At 46.2% G+C, this 27481-nt stretch overlaps 1 protein-coding gene across 1 annotated transcript in view; it reads right to left on the bottom strand.

The window, feature by feature from the left end:
* The window catches only part of GUCY1A2 (guanylate cyclase 1 soluble subunit alpha 2), a 1233955-nt gene that overhangs the window by 394336 nt on the left and 812138 nt on the right, over positions 1-27481 (bottom strand). The window contains exon 6 of the mRNA XM_069203198.1: positions 19361-19504. Within this exon, the coding sequence (XP_069059299.1) occupies positions 19361-19504 (144 nt within the window). The remainder of the gene's footprint in view (positions 1-19360; positions 19505-27481) is intronic.

Raw genomic sequence — 27481 nt, 5'->3', positions numbered from 1 at the left:
GATTTTTTTCATTTTATTTGCTTACTATAATGTCCCTATAACCTTTGTTTTTTTTCAGTGAATTCCTAAGGTTTCCTTAACGTAAAATAATCTGAATTACTTTACGTTAAAACAACCACCTCCATGCACGGCCTTCAGCCATATGCAGACGGGGTTGGCCATGGGGCTTCTCCTGTAGCCGGGCCCTACGACCTATCCTGTATATGCACCCAACTCCACACCACTCACAGCCTCTGACCAGGCGTGCCGGGGACTGAGGCCTTTACCACTAGACCACAGGTGACTCTTTACCCTGCAGTGTCCAGTCATTGGAACTACATTCAACCCAAAGATTGTGATGGGAAAAAGTTGTAAATGTGCCATCACTAGGAATGTTTAACATTGAACCCCTTTGCTGCCAGGCCTTTTCCCCCTCAGGTGCCAGGCCTTTTTTTTGGCTATTTGGGACAGTTTGCACTTAGGTCCTCATAACATTTTGTCCACATAAGCTACCCAAACTAAATTTGTGCCCTTTTTTCCAACATCCTAGGGATTCTAGAGGTACCCAGAGTTTGTGGGTTCCCCTGAAGGAGACCAAGAAATTAGCCAAAAGACAGGAAAAAATAGGAAAAAAGGGCTGCAGAAGCAGCCTTGTGGTATTTGTCCCTAAAAATGCCATCAGCAAAGGGTTTGTATTGCTAACATTACCATCTTCTGAGCTTTCAGGAACAGGCAGACTTGAATCAGAAAACCACATTTTTCAACACAATTTTGGCATTTTACTGGGACATACCTCATTTTTACTATTTTTTGTGCTTTTAGCCTCGTTCCACTTAGTGACAGAAATAGGTGTGAAACCAATGCAGGATCCTGGAAAGATAAACATTTCTGAAATATTGAATTCAGCAAGAGGTCATTTGTGTAGATCCTACAAGGTTTTCCTGCAGTAAAGTACAGCTGAAATAAAAAAAATATTGAAATTGAGGTGAAAAAAACAGCCATATTTCTCCACGTTTTATCTGTAACTTTGTCCTGCTATGTCAGATTTTTTAAAACAATATACCCGTTATGTCTGCTGGACTCCTTTGGTTGTGGGGATATATAGGACTTGTAGGTTCATCAAGAACCCTATGAACCCAGAGCCAATAAATGAGCTGCATCTTGCAATGGGTTTTCTTTCTATACCCGGTATACAGCAATTCATTTGCTGAAATATAGAGTGAAAAATAGGTATTAAGAAAACCTTTGTATTTCCAAAATGGGCACAAGATAAGGAGTTGAGAAGCAGTGGTTATTTGCACATCTCTGAATTCCGGGGTGCCCATAGTAGCATGTGAATTACAGAGCATTTCTCAAATAGACTTCTTTTTACACAATGTCTTACATTTAGAAGGAAAAGATGTAGAGAAAGACAAGGGACAATAACACTTGTTTTGCTATTCTATGTTCCTCCAAGTCCCCCGATAAAAATGGTACCTCACTTGCGTGGGTAGGCCTAATGCTCGTGATAGGAAACACAACATGGACACATCACATTTTCACATTGAAATCTGTTTTTTGCAAAGTGCCTAGCTGTAGATTGTGGCCTCTAGCTCAGCCAGCACTTAGGGGAAACCTACCAAACCTGTGCATTTTTTAAAACTAGACAGGGGAACCCAGGATGGGGTGACTTGTGGGGCTCTCACCAGGTTCTGTTACCCAGAATCCTTTGCAAACCTCAAAATTTGGCTACAAAAAACACTTTTTCCTCACAGTTTGGTGACAGGATGTTCTGGAATCTGAGAGGAGCCACAAATGTCCTTCCACTCAGTGTTCACCGAAGTCTCCCAATAAAAATGGTACCTCACTTGTGTGGGTAGGCCTAGCGCCTGTGACAGGACACATCACATTTTCCAAAGAAAACAGAGCTGTTTTTTGCAAAGTGCCTAGCTGTGGATTTTGGCCTCTAGCTCAGCCGGCACCTAGGGAAATGTACTGAACCTGCACATTTTTTAAAACTAGACACCTAGGGCAATCCAAGATAGGGTGACTTGTGGGGGTCTCGCCAGGTTCTGTTACCCAGAATCCTTTGCAAACCTCAAAATTTGGCCAAAAACACACTTTTTCCTCACATTTCGGTGACTGAAAATTCTGGAATCTGAGAGGAGCCACAAATTTCCTCCACCCAGCATTGCCCCAAGTCTCCAGATTAAAATGGTTCCTCACTTTTGTGGGCAGGCCTTGCACCCGTGACAGGAAATGCCCCAAAACACAGTGTGGACACATTACATGTTCCCAAAGAAAACAGAGATGTTTTTTGCAAAGTTCCCAGCTTTGGATTTTGGCCTCTAGGTTAGCCGGCACCTAGGAAAACCTACTAAACCCGCACATTTTTGAGAATTAGACACCTAGGGGCATCCAAGAAGGGGTGACTTGTGGGGATCTCACCAGGTTCTGTTGCCCAGAATCCTTTGCAAACCTTAAAATGTGGCCAAAAAACACTTTTCCCTCACATTCCGGTGACAGAAAGTTCAGGAATCTGAGAAGAGCCACAAATTTCCTTCCACCGAACATTTCCCCAAGTCTCCCGATAAAAATGGTACCTCACTTGTGTGGGTAGGCCCAGTGCCCGTGAAAGGAAATGCCCCGAAACCTAATTGGACACATCAAAATTATCAAATACTAAACGACCTGTTTTTGCGGGGAAGGAACTGTGTTTTTGGTCCTGGGCTCAGCAGCCATATAGGCAAACCTACCAATCCCAAACATTCCTGAAACCTAGACACTTGAGGGAATCCAGGGAGGTGTGACTTGCGTGGATCCCCCCAATGTTTTCTTACCCAGAATCCTCAGCAAACCTCAAATTTAGCTGAATATCACATTTTTCCCACATTTCTGTGTGGGATCACTGCACAGGACAAATTTCCTACCACCCAACATTCCCCTCAGTCTCCCGGTAAAAATGATACCTCACTTGTGTAGGTGGGCCAAGTGCCTGTGACAGGGAAGAGCCAAAAACATGCCAAATTGAGGGGGAACCAAAGCGGGTCCAAAAGGGCAGTTTGAAAAAAAACATTTTTAGGCTGACAAGTGAGGCAACATTTTTATCGGTATAGATGAGACAATGCTGAGTGGTAGGAATTTTGTAGATTTCTGGATTCTGGAAGGTTCCATCACAAAAATGTGTGATTTCCAGCAAAGTTGGAGGTTTGCAGGGCATTGTGGGTAAGAAAATGGTGCGGAGTGCATGTGACACACACCACCCTGGACTCACCCAGATGTATATTTTTCAGATGTTTCTAGGTCTTGCAGATTGTTCCACATGGCAGCATCCCAAAGTCCAAAAAGTGCAGCCCTTACCATTCCAAGTGGGACGATTTTGAGAGTTCGCCAGGCTCTCATGACCCAAATGTAAAACCAAAACCCAAAATAATCAAATGTCCTCTTGCTTGCCGTGGGATAAGATGTTTTAGTCTGTTGGGGGAGAGCTGAAAGATTGTTACCCCTTCAGTTGGGGTGGGGGCATAGCCATGCCTATACTGGTTGGTAGCCATCACCACACTTTTTTTTTTTCATTCCCTGGCATCTAGTAGACTGTCTGCTGGGGTGTGGATCGGGGGCAATTGCCCCATCAGCCCACTGGTGGGCAGATCAACTTTGGCCCCATTTATTTGAGGTGGGGGTATGGCCATACCCTCACCCTCTTATTTTGAAAAAATCTTCCCTCGTCTCTGGTGGGCTTTCTGCCCCTCTTTGGGGCAGATGGGCCTTCCAAAAAATAGGCCGATCTGCCCCCAAGGAAGGCAGATATGGCCACCAGTAATGTGTCCCCATTGGGAGCAACCCTTGCCCAAGGGGCTGCCCCCCCAAACAAAACACACACATAAACACACACCAATCCCTGGAGCCTAAGTGGTTTCTACCCCTCACTGGTGGCAGATCGGCCTAATAGAAATAGGCCGATCTGCCCCCAAGGGGAGCAGAAATGGTCTAAAATAAATTGCCCCCCCCAGGGCAATGACCCTTGGCTAAGGGGTTGCTCCCCTTTTGTGAAATTGACGCAAAAAACAAATCCCTGGTGCCTAGTATTTTCTGCCCCCCCTGGGAGCAGATTGGCCTAATAAAAATAGGCCAATCTGCCCCCAAGTGGAGCAGAAGTGGCCTAAAATAAATTTGCGCCCCAGGGGAACGACCCTTGCCTAAGGTGTCGCTCCCCTTGCAGGAAATTGCCACAAAAAAAAAATCCCTGGTGTCTAGTGGTTTCTGCCCCCCTTGTGGGGCAGATTGACCTAATAAAAATAGGCCGATCTGCCCCCCAAGGGGAGCAGAAATAGCTTAAATACAATTTGCCCCATAGTGGAGCGACCCTTGCCTAAGGGGTCGCTTCCCATACATGAAAACATAAAGTAAAAAATATATATATATCCCTGGTGTTTAGGGGTTTCTGCCCCCCCGGGGGCAGATCGGCCTAATTATAATAGGCCGATCTACCCCCTGGGGGGCAGAAAAGGCCTAAAAGTATTTTGCCCCCTGAGGAGCGGCCCTTGCCGAAGGGGCCACTCCCCTTATAGGTAAGTATACAAAAAGTAATCCTGGTGTCTAGTGGGCATTTCTGCTCAGAAATGCTTGCAGAGACATGAAAGGAAAGGCCTTGCCTTTCCTTTCATGCCTCTGCCTGCCACCTCCTCCCGAGCGGAAGAGAAATGATGAGCATTTCTGTTCCGCATCGCGCTGGAAACATGCTTCCAGCGCAATGGGAGGTGACCTCTGAAGCGTTCATCAGACGTCACTAGGGGTGGATCGGGGGTGTCAGGGTTGGAAGGGGAAGCGATTCCCCTTCCATCCCCAATTGGGGGGTGTGGGCCGGGTGCAGGACGAGCTGGTCTCGTCCCCGGCATACGGGAACCTTGTGCGAGGATGAGACCAGCTCGTACCGGGCACCCTAGGGGTTAAAACATGAGTAAATAAACAGAGACATTGCTGTTATATACTAAGTTTTGAACGGTCAACCTACTGAGTGACAGTCCAAATGTTTTACCAGAAGCCAGAGGTGACTTTGTACTGCTCTGCATCAAAATGTACCTATAACATTTGAACCACACATCTTGATGGTGTGACGCTTTGAAGTCATTGTATGGAGAAAACATTGCAATAACTGTTCTCTCTCTCTTTCTCTCTCTCTCTCTCTCTTCGATCCAATTATGGGATGAAAGAGAGAGAGAGAGAGAGATTTCATATATCATGAATAAATGTTTATATATATTTGTTGGATCTGGCTTTTTGATAGGGTCATCCCCAAACTTTTTGCCTCCTTCCTCCTATTTTTTCTGACCTGTTGTTGTTGGCTTTTGACCTCTGGGCACTTTACCACTGCTAACCAGTGCTAAGGTGCATATGCTCTCTGTGTAAATTGTACTATTGATTGGTTTATCCATGATTGGCTATATAATTTACTTATAAGTCCCTAGTAGTGTGCACTATATGTGCCTAGGGCCTGTAGATTAAATGCTACTAGTGGGCCTGCATCATTGGTTGTGCCACCCACTTCAGTAGCCCCTTAACCTTGTCTCAGGCCTGCCATTCCAAGGCCTGTCTGTGCAGTTTCACTGCCACTTCGACTTGGCATTTAAAAGTACTTGCCAAGCCTAGAACTCCCTTTTTTCTACATATAAGTCACCCCTAATGTGTGCCCTAGGTAACCCCTAGAGCAGGGTGCTGTGTGGGTAAAAGGCAGGACATGTACCTGTGTAGTTATATGTCCTGGTAGTGTAAAACTCCTAAATTCGTTTTTACACTACTGTGAGGCCTGCTCCCTTCATAGGCTAACATTGGAGCTGCCCTCATACATTGTTGAAGTGGCAGCTGCTGATCTGAAAGGAGCAGGAAGGTCATATTTAGTATGGCCAGAATGGTAATACAAAATCCTGCTGACTGGTGAAGTCGGATTTAATATTACTCTTCTAGAAATGCCACTTTTAGAAAGTGAGCATTTCTTTGCACTTAAATCTTCCTGTGGCCTTCAATCCACGTCTGGCTAGGTTTAGTTGACAGCTCCTTGTGCATTCACTCAGATACACCCCAAACACAGGGTACTCAGCCTCACTTCCATACATCTGCATTTTGAATGGGTCTTCCTGGGCTGGGAGGGTGGAGGGCCTGCCCTCACACAAAGGACTGCCACACCCCCTACTGGGACCCTGGCAGACAGGATTGAACTGAAAGGGGACCTGGTGCATTTCTTAGACACTCTTTGAAGTCACCCCCACTTCAAAGGCACAATTTAGTATAAAACAGGGCCTCTGCCCTACCTCATCAGACACTTGCTGGAGAAGAAACCTGAACCAGAAACTACATCCTGCCCAGAAGAACTGCCTGTCTACTCAAAGGACTCACCTGTCTGCTTTTCTACAAAGGACTGCTGCCTTGCTGTTGGCCTGCTGCCTTGCTGAACTCTTGTCTGGCTGTAAAAGTGCTCTCCAAGGGCTTGGATAGAGCTTGCCTCCTGTTCCCTGAAGTCTCAGGACCAAAAAGACTTCTCTTTTTCATTTGGACTCTTCGTGCGCCGTAAATTTCGACGCACAGCTTGTTCTGCGGTGAGAAAAACGCTGCACACCGACGTTGATCGACGCGACGCCTTCGGGGCGACCGGAACTTCGAGGCACGACCTCGCAAGGACAACGCCGCCCGACTTCCAGAGGGGAAATCCACACGCCGCCTGCCGTGAGAGCGAAACTTCGACGCACAGCCCTGCGGAACGACACACAGCCGGAAAACAAGCAGGAGAATCCACGCACAGACCGGGACATCTGGTAATCCCCGTGACCCACAGAAAGAGACTGTCCGCATGCCGGAAAACGACGCACGACTTCCCCGCGTGAAAAATAACGACGCAAGTCCATGTGTGCTGGGGAGAAATCGACGCAAACACAATTTTTCCACGTATCTCTTCTTCTGCGGCCCTTTGCAGGGATTTTAAACTCCAAACCAGGTACTTTGTGCTTCAAAGAGACTTTGGGGGTCATTCTAACCCTGGCGGTCGTTGACCGCCAGGGCTAAAATTACGGGGGCACCGCCAACAGGCTGGCGGTGCCCCGCAGGGCATTCTAACCGAGGCGGTTCGGCCGCGGTCAGAAGTGGAAAACCGGCGGTCTCCCGCCGGTTTTCCGCTGCCCTTCTGAATCCTCCATGGCGGCGCAGCTCGCTGCGCTGCCATGGGGATTCAGACACCCCATACTGCCATCCTGTTCCTGGCGGTTCGCCCGCCAGGAACAGGATGGCGGTATGGGGTATCGTGGGGCCCCTGGGGGCCCCTGCAGTGCCCATGCCAATGGCATGGGCACTGCAGGGGCCCCCTTAAGAGGGCCCCACAATGAATATCACTGTCTGCATTGCAGACTGTGAAATTCGCGACGGGTGCCACTGCACCCGTCGCACCTTCCCACTCCGCCGGCTCCATTCGGAGCCGGCGTCCTCGTGGGAAGGTTGTTTTACACTGGGCTGGCGGGCGGCCTTTTGGCTGTCGCCCGCCAGCCCAGTGTAAAACCCAGAATACCCGCAGCGGTCTAATGACCGCGGTGCGGTATTCTGGAGGGGGGAACTCTGGCGGGCGGCCTCCGCCGCCCGCCAGGGTGAGAATCACCCCCTTTGTTTGCTTTTTAAAGACTTAAGACACTTTGGGGGTTATTCCAACTTTGGAGGAGGTGGTAATCCGTCCCAAATGTGACGGATTTACCACCAGCCGTATTACGAGTTCCATAGGATATAATGGACTCGTAATACGGCTGGTGGTATATCCGTCACTTTACCGTCACTTTTGGGACGAATTACCACTTCCTCCAAAGTTGGAATAACCCCCTTTATATCACTTTTCAGTGATATCTTTACAAATTCATATTGCATCTTTGATCGTTTTGACCTGCATATACCCAGATAAATATTATCTATTTTTCTAAACACTGTGTGGTGTATTTTTGTGGTGCCATATTATGGTATTGTATGATTTATTGCACAAATGCTTTACACATTGCCTTCTAAATTAAGCCTGACTGCTCGTGCCAAGCTACCAGAGGGTGGGCACAAGCTAAATTTGGACTGTGTGTGACTTACCCTGACCAGAGTGAGAGTTCTTGCTTGGACAGAGGGCAACCTGACTGCCAACCAAAAACCCAATTTCTAACATTGGTGATCAGCGGTGAGGATAGGACTTGTGTTTGTGCAGTGACATACAGTAGCTAAGTATTTCATTACCTACCCACAGTTGAAGGTCAACTTGATTTTTCATCTTTTTGCTTTTAGTTCTCTGATGTCCTCTTGGATATACTATTGATATTTTGGACTTTGGATTTTGGTTTTTGCCTGTGATACCTTATCAGATTGAGAATGGGTATCTACTGTGTGTCATTCTTTGTGCCTACTGACCACCTCACTAAGGCTGACCTAAGGAGGCTTTGCAGAAAATGGGGCCTTCCTGTATCAAGGAGATCTACTAAGATGGAACTGCTAGATACCTATATAACCTGGGGGGAGGAAAGATGGGCAGAGGAAGAGGCAACCCCAAATGACTAAGTACCCCTCAGATGAGGAGGAGGACTGCTCAGATGAGGAGGAAGACTACTCAGATGAGGAAAGAAAGAAAACCAGTGAGAGATGAATGGCACCTAGCTCAAGAGCGGTGGATGGAGGATCTAGATGACTTTATTGAGAGGGCTGAGGCAGAGAGCACCTTAGCCCTGGAAAAAGATAGGATTGCAGCTCAAGAGCTGAGCTGTGAAGAGCTGAAACTGGAGGCCGGAAGGGCTGAGTCCAGTTCAGATGGTGGCAGCAAAAATCTTGCATCCAGTACTGCTGAAGAAGGGCACAAGCCCAGAGATGTGGTACCCAACTTGAAGAAGGGAGTTGACACACCCCAGGCGGTTCAAGGGTATGAGGTAGTTCCCGTTATGCACAGGGTCCCTGAGAAGGATTGGGGAACTGGCACAGGGAGTCATATTCCTACTGGGGGGAGGGACACTTTACTGGCTCTAGAAGAGAGTGACAAAGAAAAGGGTTCCCCCTTGGTGGACGTCCTAGATATAGAGTATAGAGACATCCCAGAAGAGTATGGGTTGAGTGTCAGGGACAGTCAGATACTGTCTCACCAGTCTCAGGAGGGTGATGTAGCGTGCTTTTTCAAGGATGGTTGGGTGAAGGGTACTGTGGTTAATACATGCGAAGGGCAGAGTGATGTAATTGCTAGAGAGCATATGTCTGGACTTTATTTTCCAGAGATACGCCAACACCAGGTGGAGTGTGAGTTCTCTGACCCCAGGGAGCTTACAATGGAGGCAGACTTCTGGGTGAGTACCAGAGAGTCTGAAGAGGCATTTGGGGGTGCTCCTGAAGGGAGTGGTCTAGGTGTTTCCCAACCAAGTGAGGTGGGAGAGGATTGTAGTGTCCCGGTAGGTCCCAGGTCCTAGAGGGTTCCATGAGGGAACGCCAGAAGGGAAGCCTAGCCTGTACCATAGGGCCACCTGTTGAGGGAAGCCCGCAGTGTCAGAAGAGCTAGGGGGGTGACTGTAGCCAGCATCCCAACAGTTCTGGTGTCTGGCAGTACCACTCCTAGTGAGGGGGTGCAGAAGTCCAGACAGAGGGTTGAGAGGGGGTTGCAGACCCCAGTGGATGACCTGGAGTGTCAGGGGTCAGCTCTGAGAGCAGAGCCCCCCAGGAATGACCCAGGTGAAACCGTTTCTGGTTTGGGGGAGATCCAGACTCTGCCGGATGGGCAGAGGTCAGGAGACCTGCGCCAACCAGACTCTTGTGTGGCCCTTGGGGACTGTGTGTCCCTTGTGGGGGGTGAGTGTGCCCCCCCAGGAAGTCCTGGCATGCCAGGCAATGGTTCAACCTCAGGGTGGTGACTCTGGGTTGGATAACCAGGTTCAGAGGTTAAACTCTGACCTGGTGGGGGGTAGGTGTGCCCCCCAGAAAGTCCTGGCATGCCAGGCAATGGTTCAACCTCAGGGTGGTGACTCTGGGTTGGATAACCAGGCTCAGAGGTTAAACTCTGACCTGGTGGGGGGTAGGTGTGCCCCCCAGAAAGTCCTGGCATGCCAGGCAATTGGTCAACCTCAGGGTGATGACTCTGGGTTGGATGACCAGGTTCAGGGGTTAAACTCTGACCTTGTGGGGGGTAGGCGTGCCCCCCAAGAAGTCCTGGTGTACCAGGCAATTGTTCAACCTCAGGGTGGTGACTCTGGGTTGGATGGCCAGGTTCAGAGGTTAAACTCTGACCTGGTGGGGAGTCAGTGTGGCCCCCAGGAAGTCCTGGCATGCCAGGCAATTGTTCAACCTCAGGGTGGTAACTCTGAGTTGGATGGCCAGGTTCAGAGGTTAAACTCTGAACTGGTGGGGGGTAGGCGTGCCCCCCAGAAAGACCTGGTTTGCCAGGCAGTGATCCAGTCTGAGGGTACAGACCCTGGGCTGGAAGGCCAGGTTCAGGGTGTCCCCCCGGACCTGGAGGGGGGGGCTACTGATAATAGTGCCGCTACCATGTTGTCTTCTGAGGAGGCCACTCCTAGTTGGAGGGTACTGGACCCCAGAAGGGAGGGCAGGGGGAGGGAAGCCTCACCCCGGGCCCTAGTCCAACCTGAAGGTACAGACCCCACGTTGGAGGGCCAGTTGCAGGTTAACAGCCCTGCACTGGTGGAGGAATGGTGCAGGGCGGCTTCTATAAGCACCCTGACCATGTTGGACTCTGGGGGTACCCCTCCAGGAGGGAGGGTACGGATCCCCAGAGGAGAGGACCCGGTTCAGGCTGTCATCCCTGACCTGGTGGAAGGGAGAGTGGTTTAAGGGTGCCCAGCACCTGGGGCTACTGCCCCCCACTCTCTACAGCCCCAGTGGTGGGAGAGCCTTGAGAGGCCTGGCTCTCATCCCTGACAGCTGTCAGTAACCACTGTGGCTTGCTGTCCAGGTGGACAGAGTTATCCCTGGGGAGGGGACAAGAGTCACACCCCGGGGGTAGAGTGGGCAACACCACTATGTTGGTCCTGGTGGTGATATCCTGCACCTGGGATACATCTGTGAGCAAAGTAAGGTTAGGTGCTGCACAGATGGGATCCACAGGTATGGAGAAAGGTTCCCCATGGGTTGGCTTAGTGGGACCTGAGAGTATGGACAGAGGGACCCAATTGGAGTCAGGAAGGCGAAGAACTGGAGCATGCCCCTGCTGTTGTGGGCCTGGGTCCTTGTTCTGTCGCCTCAAACAGGGAAGTACATCAGGATAGTGATTGTTCTCCCCTGGCTTTAGGCTGATAGGGGGTCATGTTGGACTTGGCTTCTTGACAGGGTCATCCCCAAACTTTTTGCCTCCTTCCTCCTATTTCTTCTGACCTGTTGTTGTTGGCTTTTGACCTCTGGGCACTTTACCACTGCTAACCAGTGCTAAGGTGCATGTGCTCTCTGTGTAAATTGTACTATTGATTGGTTTATCCATGATTGGCTATTTAATTTACTTATAAGTCCCTAGTAGAGTGCACTATATGTGCCTAGGGCCTGTAGATTAAATGCTACTAGTGGGCCTGCAGCACTGGTTGTGCCACCCACTTCAGTAGCCCCTTAACCTTGTCTCAGGCCTGCCATTGCAAGGCCTGTGTGTGCAGTTTCACTGCCACTTTGACTTGGCATTTAAAAGTACTTGCCAAGCCTAGAACTCCCCTTTTTCTACATATAAGTCACCCCTAATGTGTGCCCTAGGTAACCCCTAGAGCAGGGTGCTGTGTGGGTAAAAGGCAGGACATGTACCTGTGTAGTTATATGTCCTGGTAGTGTAAAACTCCTAAATTCGTTTTTACACTACTGTGAGGCCTTCTCCCTTCATAGACTAACATTGGGGCTGCCCTCATACATTGTTGAAGTGGCAGCTGCTGATCTGAAAGGAGCAGGAAGGTCATATTTAGTATGGCCAGAATGGTAATACAAAATCCTGCTGACTGGTGAAGTCGGATTTAATATTACTCTTCTAGAAATGCCACTTTTAGAAAGTGAGCATTTCTTTGCACTTAAATATTTCTGTGCCCTTCAATCCACGTCTGGCTAGGTTTAGTTGACAGCTCCTTGTGCATTCACTCAGACACACCCCAAACACAGGGTACTCAGCCTCACTTGCATACATCTGCATTTTGAATGGGTCTTCCTGGGCTGGGAGAGTGGAGGGTCTGCCCTCACACAAAGGACTGCCACACCCCCTACTGGGACCCTGGCAGACAGGATTGACCTGAAAGGGGACCTGGTGCATTTCTTAGACACTCTTTGAAGTCACCCCCACTTCAAAGGCACAATTTAGTATAAAACAGGGCCTCTGCCCTACCTCATCAAACACTTGCTGGAGAAGAAACCTGAACCAGAAACTACATCCTGCCCAGAAGAACTGCCTGGCTGCTCAAAGGACTCACCTGTCTGCTTTTCTACAAAGGACTGCTGCCTTGCTGTTGGCCTGCTGCCTTGCTGAACTCTTGTCTGGCTGTAAAAGTGCTCTTCAAGGGCTTGGATAGAGCTTGCCTCCTGTTCCCTGAAGTCTCAGGACCAAAAAGACTTCTCTTTTTCATTTGGACTCTTCGTGCGCCGAAAATTTCGACGCGCAGCTTGTTCCGCGGTGAGAAAAACGCTGCACACCGCCGCTGATCGACGCGACGCCTTCGGTGACCGGAACTTTAACGCACGGCCTCACAAGGACAACGCCGCCCGACTTCCAGAGGGGAAATCGACGCGACGCCTGCCGTGAGAGCGAAACTTCGACGCACAGCCCCGCGGAACGACGCGCAGCCGGAAAACAAGCAGGAGAATCCACACACAGACCCGGGACATCCGTCAATCTCCGCGACCCACAGAAAGAGACTGTCCGCGTGCCGGAAAATGACGCACGACTTCCCCGCGTGAAAAATAACGACGCAAGTCCGTGTGTGCTGGGGAGAAATCGACGCGCACACCATTTTTCCACGTATCTCTTCTTCTGCGGCCCTTTGCAGAGATTTTCTACTCCAAACCAGGTACTTTGTGCTTGAAAGAGACTTTGGGGGTCATTCCGACCCCGGCGGGCGGCGGAAGCCGCCCGCCTGGCGGGAACGGCCAGAAGACCGTACCACGGTCAAATGACCGCGGCGGTCATTTTGACTTTCCCGCTGGGCCGGCGGGCGACCGCCAGAAGGCCGCCCGCCGGCCCAGCGGGAAAGCCCCTTCAACAATGAAGCCGGCTCCGAATGGAGCCGGCGGAGTTGAAGGGGTGTGACGGGTGCAGTGGCACCCGTCGCGATTTTCAGTGTCTGCAAAGCAGACACTGAAAATCTTTATGGGGCCCTGTTAGGGGGCCCCTGCACTGCCTATGCCAGTGGCATGGGCAGTGCAGGGGCCCCCAGGGGCCCCACGACACCCGTTCCCGCCATCCTGTTCCTGGCGGTAAGAACCGCCAGGAACAGGATGGCGGGAAGGGGGTCGGAATCCCCATGGCGGCACTGCTTGCAGCGCCGCCATGGAGGATTCCTATGGCCAGGGGAAAACCGGCGGGAAACCGCTGGTTTCCCTTTTCTGACCGCGGCTTTACCGCCGCGGTCAGAATTGGCCAGGAAGCACCGCCAGCCTGTTGGCGGCTTCGACCGCCAGGGTCAAAATGACCCCCTTTGTTTGCTTTTTAAAGACTTAAGACACTTTATATCACTTTTCAGTGATATCTTTACAAATTCATATTGCATCTTTGATCGTTTTGACGTGCATATACCCAGATAATTATTATATATTTTTCTAAACACTTTGTGGTGTATTTTTGTGGTGCTATATTATGGTATTGTATGATTTATTGCACAAATGCTTTACACATTGCCTTCTAAGTTAAGCCTGACTGCTCGTGCCAAGCTACCAGAGGGTGGGCACAGGCTGATTTGGGACTGTGTGTGACTTACCCTGACTAGAGTGAGGGTTCTTGCTTGGACAGAGGACAACCTGACTGCCAACTAAAAACCCCATTTCTAACAATATGTTAATGGTATACGAAACAGTACTTAAATATTTATGGACAACCTGTGCTCTGTGCACAAGGCAGATGCAGAGCAAAGGAAAAGCATTTTAAACAAGCAAATGTTTACCCAAGTTTACTATTAAAGGATGCAATCAGTGCTTAGAATGCAAAAGTAAGGGTCTATGCATTGGATCAAAACTGAATGCAGGTCTTTTCTGTGTTAAAGCTGTATGTCACTTTATTTGCTTTAACTCAGACTTTGGGCCTGATTCAGACCTTGGCGGGCGGGTCGGCACCGCGGTCAAAAGACCGCGGCGGCCATTCATACATTTCCGCTGGGCCGGCGGGCGCTCTCCAAAAGAGCGCCCGCCGGCCCAGCGGAAATGCCCCTGCAACAAGGATGCCGGCTCCGAATGGAGCCGGCGGAGTTGCAGGGGTGCGACGGGTGCAGTGGCACCCGTCGCGTATTTCAGTGTCTGCATAGCAGACACTGAAATACTTTGTGGGGCCCTCTTACGGGGGCCCCTGCAGTGCCCATGCCATTGGCATGGGCACTGCAGGGGCCCCCAGGGGCCCCGCGGCACCCCCTACCGCCATCCTGTTCCTGGCGGGAGACCCGCCAGGAACAGGATGGCGGTAGGGGGTGTCAGAATCCCCATGGCGGCGGAGCGCGCTCCGCCGCCATGGAGGATTCTGCAGGGCAGCGGGAAACCGGCGGGAGACCGCCGGTTTCCCGCATCTGACCGCGGCCGAACCGCCGCGGTCAGAATGCCCTGCGGGGCACCGCCGGTCTGTCGGCGGTGCTGACCGCCGGGGTCAGAATGACCCCCTTTATTCTGTTCTGAAGTCTGATGATTTTCCAAAGAGTGTGCGCATCATGAAAGCATATCCAATGCAAAATTTTAAAAATAAATAAGGTATTCCATTTCTGCAACACATAAACACCAAAGTCAGATGAACAACCTTTTGAACCAAGAAAAAAAGTCTGGCGTGCAGAAAAAGGACTTTAACACACAAAGGTTTGCGAAGATAATGTTGTGTAAAAAAACAATTTATTTTAAACAATAGATTTCACTGCCATTATATTTCCCTTTTCCAATCAGACTAACAAATATCTCAATTCTGAAGTACAATATGTACGGGGCTTTATTTTGTATATAAAAAAACTTTATTTAAAAACAAATTGTCAGGATGAAAGCGGTAAAAGAAATTAAATAACGTGTGCATCTATATACTACAATGCAAGTAATTAAATAAATTGACAAGAAATAAGGTAACTTTCATCTCGAGCAAGTCGATAAAGTATTACATTTCTGACAATGTATGATATGAGATTTCTGCTCAGAACTAACAACCAATAACTTTAACAGACAACCTATGTCTGTAACAGACAACCCATAACTTCCAAATTGAAAAATTTCTCTTTAAGAAGTCTATCCGCTAATATAACAGTGGTGCAAATTGCTTCACGTACTAGCATTTTATACTTGTTACTTATGTCTCGCTCTCTTAAGTGGCCTTTGGAAACATGAAGTGCTAGATAAATCCCACACAAACTCCCAGAACAATCCAGTGTCAATTGGCCTCCAATTCTTAGCCACTGCATTAGAGTCACATGGAAAATACTATTGTAGAAAGTTGTCAGCTTAGACAACTAAACTAATTCCAATCAGGTTTCAAACCCAAACTAATTCCAGTCAGGCTTCAGACCAAGTTACAGTCCTTGGACAAAATTGGTCCAAGTAGTTCTTCGTGTTTTACAAATAAATTATTTCCACTGGAAACCATGTCTATCGTTCTCTTTGACCTTTCTGCTGTCTTCAACATGATTCATCACTCCATATTCATCAATATCCTCAAAACATGGGCTTTGATGGTGTTTTTTAACTGGTTTGCATTATACTTTCTTAATTAATCCTAGCATGCCAAAACTGATAAATCATTCTCAAGTCCCACTAAATTCCTGCCAGGAATTATATGAATTTCTATCTTGGCACATACCATTCTTAACCTCCACTTAGAAACGCTTTGTGTCATCCCCATTCACTCATAACAGTACATAACCAAGCTTTATCTCACGATCTACTCATCTGGCACAAGTAAAAGCTGAAGCCAGCATTTTGCATAATAATGCAGCATTTTACTAAATTGTTTAGGCATTTTTACAAAGGATTAATATGCACATTTTGCAGAGGTCTACGCATTACCTATTTACCTCTCAAATATTGCCTCAAGCCGGTTGAAGATGGAACACAATGTGAATCCATTTTTGAAATATAACTCCGCAAAACCTAGTTTATTCTAGTTTATCTCAAAATCTCTAAAACTCTGACGTAATAATTGATTGACTTCTATTGCATCAAAGATTAAAATCCCTCTTCATTACACTGGACAAAAGACTTCATATCTGATCTCACATAAATGTTTTGTTTTAAACTGCACATATACAATTATGTTTACTGTAGTGACTTAGGTAGCTAATCCCAGAATAGAACCCCCAAAATGATAGAATAATCCCTGCTCTGTCAAGAATTGGCTGTGGTGATACTGCCCTAATTGGCCTACCAAAAGTATGCCTAAGAAATTGCCCAAGTTGTCGTCCTCTTATTTTTGCATGTCTAGATGTGCTAGCTTTAGAACTCTGCATTTTACCAATGCTAAACAGTAAGAAAGTGCCTCTTCTTCTCCTCTAAATCATGTGCTGTACATTGGAACTACTCTCCAACGGACACAAAAACCAGAAGGACTTCTACCTCCAAGAGGGCATAGTTGACTAAAGAGGACTATCCCCTGCAGGTAATAGGGCTGAAGGTAGATTTTGTGCCCAGAAGTCTATCCTGAAGGATTAGTTGATGAAGGACCGACCAGAAGAAGTTTTCCCTACAGTTGGAGACTAAGGGCCTGATTTAGATAATGGCAAACGAGTTACTCTGTCACAGCAGTGATGGATACCCCATCTGCTGAGATCTAAATCACATAGTGTATAATGGGATTTAGATTTCGGCAGAGGGGACATCCATCATCATTGTGACAGTGTAATTCATCCGTCAATATCTAAATCGGGCCCTAAGTTTGAAGGAAAAACCTTTGACTGAGATAGCCCAAGTGGTGTATCTGACATCCATTCCACTGTGGTTAGCTTGAAATTGTGCCTGCATTCTGATCCATTGTGAACTGTTGCCTTTTCATAGTGCTTGACAACCCTCTAGGTGCTGCGTGCCTTAAAAATGTAAAAAAGTCTATCTCTGGTTCCTCCCCTAATGCTGTTTGGAGTCTTTTTTCTAATTCTTTTTCCTCTCTATTTTTATAAATTAGTTTGGGAATTTTATGGTGTAGTGTTCCATACTTTAAAACTGTTGGTACTGCTTGAATGTAGTACACACTTCTACAGGGATTGCCTGCTACTTGTGCAATAGCTACCGGGGATTGAGCCGAGATTCTTTCAGAACTTTGTTTTGACCTAACCAGAGTGGGGTTATTGAGTTGGCAGAGTCGCCCTCACTTCAAAAATAATAATCACACTTCTGACAGTATGCCACACACCACTGTAGGCACACCAAAGCCCTCATGACCACATCACTGCCATTCTACAAAAACCCCAGTGCCTTCCTGCTGAGGCTAGATCATTGTACAAAACACCATGTATCACTTGTAAAGTATTTTTTGCAAAGACAACATTATTTAACTGACTATGGCCCTCATTATCATTATGATTTTGGCATCCCACCACATGACCGCCAAACTGCGGTGAGGATGCCACCGTCATGGCGGTGACGTCTCCCCCAAGCATATTACAATGTTCCTGCCGGGCTGACTGGTGGGAACAGTGTGAGAAAATTGGCCTCATCTCCTTTAAGGGAGCCGAGGCCAATATCCTAGCACACCAGCATCCAGCAAAGCAGACAGTGCTCATTCTGACAGTGATGGGCAGGGGGGCCGCCCTGTGGCCCCTTTGCATGGGCAATACAGGAGCTCCCTGTGGCCCCCCAACACTTGCTTTACACCAGCCTTTTCATGCAGGGGTCCCTGCCATGAAAAGGCTGGCAGTAAGAGGGGGTTGTAATCAGCCAGGTGGGGCTGAGTTCAGCGCCACCCTAGCTGGTTACAACCCCGACCACTGTCACCACGTCAGCAATCATGATCCTGGCGGGAACAGTGGTCTTTGGGAGGGTCCGGCCACCATGGTTGTAATTTGGTGGTTGTACTCTTTTTTTACTCTCTCTTTCACTTCTTTCCTTTTCTCAACATTACATGTACACTGAGTTTGTTTCTCTTCTACCATCCATATCAGTTTCTATATGTTACTTACGTCATTCCTTCCCTCAAATGTACAGTCTTTCTTTTTTGACTCCCTGTATTTTACTGCATTTGTATACACTTGGTCTGACATTTACTATTTTCCCATATTTGCATTTAACATTCTCCAATACCATTGGGCCATGTTTGGACTACATGAACTGCAAAAATTAAATAAAATGACAGTGGTTCTTCTTCAGTTTCACATTTTTCTTAAAAAAGTGGTTTCATTATTGAAACAGTACGAAAATGTAACATAGCTAAAAGTATAACTGCATTTCAGAATATGAAATCATCTGACTGTAATGGAGTGGTGCTGCAAATTGCTTCAATTGGACAAGAGCTATTAGTGTGAAGTACTGTACCAAATGAAAGGTGAATGCTCATTTCCAGGCAGAGTATTATCCATCCCAGTGGAAACTAATTTTTTTATATATGCTGGTCTGATCTATATATCTTTCTGACATTACTCTAATATTCACTGTATAAGAGGTGAATATAACTTCAAGAACAGAGAAACTATGTTTTCTGCTCCAGTTCATAAAAGCACATTGACAATGGTTATAAACTTTGAGTGTTAGCTAAGATGTAGCTGAGAAGTCTGGGACTATTGCAAACATTTGCCTACAAAACAATAAGAATTGCCACAGAAGACAAATTAATCCTGTCAAACAATGAAAGTATAAGTTTTTTAGTGACTACGATGTTGACTTTTGATCCTGGTGACCTGCGATCTGGCTCTGCCACTTGATAGAAAAAAGTGTGATTCCGGGTAAATCCATGAACCTCCTTGTACCTAAAACCGTAAATATGTGGGAAATGTAATACAATTGGACGTATGTGAGATTTAATGTCATTATGCAATTCAAAGGTAAAAATTCCCAATTGATTAGCACAATCTTGTGGGTTTCCCAGCACTACCATTAATGTGCAGTACTTCTCTGCTATCCAGCTGGGATCATGCTACATAAATGCTAAAACAAGCAACCAACCCCTGTCACAAACATCCACACTTGACCAGGTTGCTCCAAGCATTAATTTCCTTCTGTTCTTAGTAGGTGTCTTGTCTGCACTGAATACAACATTCCCAAATCAACTTTAAAAAATGCCTTATGACTATACCTTAATAGGACTTCCATCGGGTGTGAGCACCTCCCCTGAAAGCTCCATCATCTTCAAGGCCATAAGTGCTATGGGTTTGGCATGACTTAGGCTCTTCGTATGGAGTCCGGCAGCAACACAATACGCATCGCCTATTGTCTCTACCTGTGGAAACCAGAAAAAAAGCAAAAACATCAGCATCACAATCCCTAAAGTTAACTAAATGTAGCTTGAACAGCACAAACAACTACTGACATGTCAATTAACTAGAGCAAACAAAGTATCTAAAATTAATTCTCAAAATGAGGCTTCCTGGTGGTAAATGTAAGCAGCAAATGAACTATGGAAACATTATGCCACGGGTGGTCTAAATGTGCCCTGCTACTATCACACATTAAGAATACAGTGGATGCTTGAACATAGCTCTTTCGTGTTCATTACAAACTACCGCATTAAAGCTGTTGCCTCGTAGAGTTCTCCAATAAAATTAGAAATAATGTATTGTATTGGATGACAATACAATAAAGGGAGTAGCTTCGTCCTCGAACACTTCCAATGCACTCTGGCCTTGTCAAGAGGTAGGAAGTCTCCGTAGCCTTTTATGGGGATTTTCTACGCGTTGATAAGGCCTCTGAGTGCTTTGTAGGTGTGAAGAAGCTACTCCATGTATTGTACAAAGTCATAGAAGGGTCTGATGAAGGCGTCGCCTTTGAGTTTTGATTAGCTAGTATGACTTAAGTCACAGTCAATTAAGTGGAAACAGCCACGTCCTTTTACCATTTGGAGCTCCAGGTGAATGATTATAATCCTGACTTTCTTTGGGAGAGAGTTCACTTCTGTATGTTTCTTGAAAAGGTAAAAGGTAAAAACATGAAGATGCATGACCAAAAAAATAGTTCAATTACAGAGTATTGAGGTAGTGCTAATAAATGTGTGGGAAATAAAGGAGCAGATTCAGAAAGGAGAGCAAGCACAATCACGGTGCACATGCTGAGCACTGCGAGCGTGTATGAGCACTTTACCTGGACACATTTTGATTCACAGTCTTGATCTCCATAGAGAAGTATGTGGATCATCTGCACTGTAACTCTGCCCTCCGATAACAGAGTTATGTATGGTTCTCAGTGAGCGCCACCGTCGAGAATAGATTCTGATTTGGTTATTCACATCTACGGCTGCTAAATTTCCTACTAGTGTGGCAGAATAAATTAATTCTGTTGCATTGATGTGTAACACTTTGGGAAATGATGTCTATTTGACTAAAGCGTGTTGCAGGTGATTTAAAACAACCCTTTGGTCTTATGCACTAGAGTCCTCCAAGCCACTTTTGTAAGAAAGTAATTATCTGAAATCAAGAGTGCTGCCTTTTTGAGGACCCTACTTTACGTTGCTTTATGTTTTACTTCAAAGCATCAACGACTTCTATGAACTTTGTATGTCTATGAAGACCTAAGGAAAAAGAAGCCTTGATTTCTTGGAATATTAATTTCAGCAGCCAAAACACAAACGGTTTCTCTTTTTTTTGTAAATACTTGTTTCCTGCTCTGCACAATTCACTGTTTTCACTATTAACTTACACTGCACCAATATAACTCTGGAAGTGCCTTATGACTTCTTGATAATGCTTTGTCATGAATGCATAATAGTATGTACATTTTAACATGATCCCCATGATTTGCACAATATCCTTTGATTGCATATAACCATTGTGTGCACTAAAAACGAATTTTCATTTGTTTTTATTTACTATTTATTTACAGTCTTATAAAGCGCAAACTTTCACTAACACTGGCATAATGGCGCTGAGCTAATTAGAGAAACAGACTCCGAGGGGGAGAATCTAAAACCGCAAGCAACAGATAGCAGCAAGAGGGCAGTGAAACCCTACTTTGGAAAAAGCCAGGCTTTTAGCACCGTTCTAAAGGATCGAGGATCGGAATATGATCTAAGGTAAGTGGGCAGCAAGCTTCACGTTTGAGCCGCCTTAGCAGTGAAGGCACAGCTGCCAGTTCTAACTTTAAATGTAAATTAGCACTTGTATAGCGCACTACTCACCTGTTAGGGTCTCAAGGCGCTGTACTCATACCGCTATGGAACCCCTCCTGGCTTTTCCCTGTGAGGCACCCACTCCTGAGCACCCCCTGGGTGAAGCCAGGCATCCAAGCACTGTTGGGGCCGTTGTGGAGATTAAGCATGCTATTGCCCAGAGTTGCAGAGTGGGACCCATGAATTAGATTAGGCACTGAGGCGAGAATAATCTGGTCAAGGGGAATTGAGCCCAAGACTGCGGAAGCGGGACTTGAACCCTGGTCTTGAGGCAGAGCCAGATCTCTGCTTCAGGGTCTGCCGCTCTAACCATTGAGCCACACTTCTCCACGGTTTACAAAACTTATTTACCATGACAAGATTGGCAGTGCTCGAACGGAGACATCTTCGAGGTGTATTGCCTTTCAATTTCTAACAACAGACCAAATCCTTGCAATGTTTTAAAAACAAAGCACATACATTTAAAAACAATCCTTTGGTCAACTGGGAGTCAGTGAAGGTCTTGCAGGGCTTTAAGAGGCTGAAGACCTGCGTGGTCTGTTTAGTGCAAGCTTAGCTGCTACTACTTGAATCGATGAGTCTGGGATCCCAAGCAGGAGGGCATTGCAATAATATAACCGGCTCAATATAATGCTATGCATAATAGTAGACAGACAAGTCCTTGTAATGCTTTAAAAACAATGCACAAAGCTTTAAAAACAATCCTTTGGTCAACTGGGAGTCAGTGAAGGTCTTGCAGGGCTTTAGAGGCTGAAGACCTGCGTGGTCTGTTTAGTGCAAGCTTAGCTGCTACTACTTGAACTCTGCGCAGTTTACAGATCGATGAGTCTGGGGTCCCAAGCAGGAGGGCATTGCAATAATATAACCGGCTCAGTATAATGCTACGCATAATAGCAGAGCGGGCTTCATTAGGTAAAATCGGTAGCACCTTCCTAAGGTCACTTAACTGTGCAAAACAGGTTCTAGTAACATGCCTCTCCAAAGATAACTCGTCATCAAAGAGAACCCCCAGATATCGAACTGAACTAGAGGGAAGCAGATATATATACAGTATAGAACAATGATGATTTTATTAGCAGAACAGCAAAGCAACTGTGTTTTATCCCCATTTAACTTGAGCACATTTCGATTCATCCACTTGACGACATCCATAATACATTTTTGAAAATGTTCCATAATGTTATGTTCTTTTGCCTCCAAGTAAATGATTAACTCTGTGTCGTTAGCATAGTTGACCAACATAATATCATACGATTTTACCAGCAAGATCATCTCTCTCAGATATATGTTAAACAAAATTGGGCTCAGAGCCTAGCCCTGAGGGGCTTCGGTCTGCACACCTTTGAATTGATATCAGCAGTGGGGCAAGGTGACCGCCTGAGAACGTTCAGTTAAATAAGATTCAATCCATTTCAGAGCCAGTTCACCTACTGCGATTTCAGCCAACGTTTCATAACCAGAACTGTTGGCTGGTCTCTATCTACTCTCATACATGTTCATCTAAGGCAACATGAAGGGCATTCTCAATTCCATGCCCTGGTCTAAACCCATATTGTTCCTCTTCTAAGAGGGTCTGCGATTCCAAGTACAGTGAGAGCTTTTTCCTCTCATATCCCTCCAAAGTTTTTATGGGGAGCAGGAGTAGCGAGATAGGTCTAAAGTTGCTCAATACTGAAGGACCTGCTGTAGTTTTTTTTTAAAGTGGGGTTACAATGGCTTTTTTCCACATTAAAGGACTCCAAGTACTGATTACAGAATCACAGGATCAGAAGGGCAAGCTCATCTCCCAGCTATTTCTGTACCTTGAGTGGTATCGAGTACAGAGGAGAACCCGATAAAATGTGTCCAACTAAGGACTGAAAGAGGTCCTCTGGAAGAAGCTCAAACCACTCAACTCCATTTCCTGAGTCCTTCAATGTAAGCTTGCAAACTGGAGACTTATCACCGCTACTGCAAGCACAGTTATCTACTTGGAGGTTTCTATTACAAGGGACAATAGGGTCCTTCTTGGGCGGGAAGTCATCGAGAAGAAAAACTATGTTCTGAGAATGAGAGGCAATATCCTCTAAGAGCCTACAGATTTTATCATCAAAATATCCATCAAGGTCATCACAAAGTTTCTCTGAGGGAAGGATACCCTGTTTAGCACATTCAGAATGGGAGTGGTCCAGAAGAACCTGAAACACCTTTTTGAGCTATTCATGGCAGAGAGAATGGTATTCGTGTAGTATTCTGCCTTTGCCCTTCTAATCTCAATGTTATACTCCGAAGAGCTTTTTTAAAAGCTTCTTTCTCTCCTTCGTTATACTGCCGACGCCAAATACATTCTCATTTTCTACATATTCCTTTCAAAATTTTTAGTGAGTCATTATACCAACTCGCTTAGGATTTAATACTACATTTGAGACTCTTGAGCGGGATAATTTTATCCAATGTCTCCATATTCACCTGTTCATTTGATATGCAATTATCCTCAACTTGCCTTCTGGGATCAATGGACTTTGATATTTTAAAAATAGGACTCAACAGCGAATCATCTTGTTTAAGCTCTCCATTACTTCTCTACCCTTCCGTGTCAGCTGCAAGCAGAGAAGGTGATTTTTATGGCCATACATATCATAGAATTATTGATGTACAACTGGTGTATGTCACATGTTTTCCACCTTGGAATTTTGAGTGACATCATAAACAACTGCAGCTTTAGTCCTCTTGTCTATTTGATGTCACTCAGATCACCTTGCTGAAAAACAGCCTCGTTATTCGCTGTTACCCATTTATATTTCTATGAATAATCCTCAATACTATTTACAGTAAGACACACTTATTATTCTAGATTTGGAGAGAGTTGCATTGCTATTGCACCATGCAACGTGGTGCATGTGCAACTCAACTCAAACATGCAATTTATCAAGCCACGTAAGGCCACCATTTCCAGATTTACCAAATGTGGTAGACCTGGGAATGTGCCAAAACTTTCCTTGTACCCTTTATGTGTTGTTTGGGATGTTCAAGATCTTTCACTCTCAAATCAAGACCAAGGTAGATGAAGAATCATGTTCACATATATCATCCCTTCTGGGGCAAAAATCAGTTCTAGGGTTTGGCCTGCCAGATGAGTTGGGCCTGACACACACTGATATAATCCCAATATTTTACAGGGGTCCTGTATCACTTACAGGGAAAAGGGTACCTCATCTTCCATCCACAGGTTAAAATCCCTGTTAGAAATGGGGTTTTTGGTTGGCAGTCAGGTTACCCTCTGTCCAAGCAAGAACCCTCAATCTAGTCAGGGTAAGTTACACACAATCCAAATTATCCTGTGCGCATGAGCAGTCAGGCTTAACTTAGAAGGCAATGTGTAAAGTATTTGTGCAATAAATCATACAATAACACAATATAGCACCACAAAAATATACCACACAGTGTTTAGAAAAATATATAATATTTATCTGGATAATTGCAGGTCAAAACGATCAAAGATGCAATATGAAATTGTAGAGATATCACTGAAAAGTGACATAAAGTGTCTTAGGTCTTTAAAAAGCAAACAAAGTCTCTTTCAAGCACAAATTACCTGGTTTAAAGTGGAAAATCTCTGCAAAGGGCCGCAGAAGAAGAGATACGTGGAAAAATGGTGTGTGCGTCGATTTCTCCCCTGCACACACAGACTTGTTTTTCACACAGGGAGGTCGGGCGTCGTTTTCCGGCGCACAGACAGTCTCTTTCTGTGGTTCGCGGGATTACCAGAAGTCCCGGGGTCTGTGCGTGGAATCCTAGGCTTGTTTTCCGGCTGCGCCTCGTTCCGGTGGGCTGTGCGTGGAATCTTCTCCCTCACGGCAGGCGTCGCGTCGATTTCCTTTCTGGAGTCGGGCGGCATTTGTCCAGGCGAGGCCGTGCCTCGAAGTTCCAGTCGCACCGCAGGCGTCGCGTCGAGCGGCGTCTTTCCGGATCGGCGTGCAGTGAATTTTTCACCGCGGACAAGCTGTGCGTCGAATTTTTCGGGGTGCACAAGGCGTCCAAATGAAAAAGAGAAATCTCTTTGGTCCTGAGACTTCAGGGAACAGGAGGCAAGCTCTATCCAAGCCCTTGGAGAGCACTTCAGCAGCAAGGCAAGAGTTCAGCAAGGCAGCAGGGCAACAGCAAGGCAGCAGTCCTTTGTAGAAAGCAGACAGGTGAGTCCTTTAGGCAGCCAGGCAGGTCTTCTTGGCAGGATGCAGGTTCTGGTTCAGGTTTCTTCTCCAGCAAGTGTCTTATGAGGTAGGGCAGATGCCCTGTTTTATACTAAATTGTGCCTTGGAAGTGGGGGTGACTTCAAAGAGTGGCTAAGAAATGCACCAGGTCATCTTTCAGTTCAATCCTGTCTGCCAGGGTCCCAGTAGGGGGTGTGGCAGTCCTCCACCCTCCCAGCCCAGGAAGACCCATTCAAAATGCAGGTGTATGCAAGTGAGGATGAGTACCCTGTGTTTGGGGTGTGTCTGAGTGAATGCACAAGGAGCTGTCAACTAAACCTAGCCAGACGTGGATTGAAAGGCACAGAAAGATTTAAGTGCAAAGAAATGCTCACTTTCTAAAAGTGGCATTTCTAGAATAGTAATATTAAATCCGACTTCACCAGTCAGCAGAATTTTGTATTACCATTCTGGCCATACTAAATGTGACCTTCCTGCTCCTTTCAGATCAGCAGCTGCCACTTCAACAATGTATGAGGGCAGCCCCAATGTTAGCCTTTGAAGGGAGCAGGCCTCACAGTAGTGTAAGAACGAATTTAGGAGTTTTACACTACCAGGACATATAAACTACACAGGTACATGTCCTGCCTTTTACCCACACAGCACCCTGCTCTAGGGGTTACCTAGGGCACACATTAGTTGTGACTTATATGTAGAAAAAGGGGAGTTCTAGGCTTGGCAAGTACTTTTAAATGCCAAGTCGAAGTGGCAGTGAAACTGCACATACAGGCCTTGCAATGGCAGGCCTGAGACAAGGTTAAGGGGCTACTGAAGTGGGTGGCACAACCAGTGCTGCAGGCCCACTAGTAGCATTTAATCTACAGGCCCTAGGCACATATAGTGCACTCTACTAGGGTCTTGCAAGTAAATCAAATAGCCAATCATGGATAAACCAATCAACAGTACAATTTACACAGAGAGCATATGCACTTTAGCACTGGATAGCAGTGGTAAAGTGCCCAGAGTTCAAAAGCCAACAACAACAGGTCAGAAAAAATAGGAGGAAGGAGGCAAAAAGTTTGGGGATGACCCTATCAAAAAAGGCAGGTCCAACAATCCCCCAAAATAAAAAAAAGTTGGAATGTGTGAAAGCCATATTGAAGCACTTCCAAAAAACTCTGACTATGCGAAGTGGAAGTGCCTGGTGGCCTATAGCATAACATGCCCACAAGCACTCTGGATTTCTTTGAGGTTTTTTTTGCTATCAAATGGATGGACAGTAGCAGTTCTCCATAAATGAGAAACCTATGTCTTTTTGAAGATAACTAGTTTTGTACTACCTGACGTTCAAGACTGAGAATTATTTTTCTAAAATGATTTTTAAGGAACCACTGTTTTTAACAATAATAAAGGAGTTCCAGGAGGCTCTGACAGGGCTCTCTGAGAACTTGTTAGTTCATCACTAGCTCACTGCTCTCATGGATGAGCATTGAGCACAGCTATGGGATGAAAGGGGGGAGGCACAGAGTATGGAGATGGTGGGTAGCCAGAGGACAGGGCTATATTTTTAAATGTGAGACAGGGAGGTCAGGCCATGTTATATATGACTCTCCATTACTTACCTACCCTTATGTGTCAGCTGCAAGCAGGGAAGGTGATTTTGAGGGCCATACATATCATACAATTATCGATGTATTTCAGATGTTTTCCACCTCTGCATTCTGAGTGACATCATAAACAACTGGAGCTTTAGTCCTCTTGTCTATTTGATGTCACTCAGACCCCCTTGCTGAAAAACAATCTCATAATTCACTGTTACCCATTTATATGTCTATGGATAATCATCAATACTGTTTACTTTAAGACACACTTGTGATTCTAGATTTGGAGAGAGTTACATTGCTCTTGCACCACGCAACGTGGTGCA

This window comes from Pleurodeles waltl, chromosome 8 (genome assembly GCF_031143425.1).
Source record: "Pleurodeles waltl isolate 20211129_DDA chromosome 8, aPleWal1.hap1.20221129, whole genome shotgun sequence".
NCBI lineage: Eukaryota > Metazoa > Chordata > Amphibia > Caudata > Salamandridae > Pleurodeles > Pleurodeles waltl.
The sequence above is the reverse complement of the archived record's forward strand: the minus strand, read 5'-3'. Positions and strand labels throughout refer to the sequence as shown.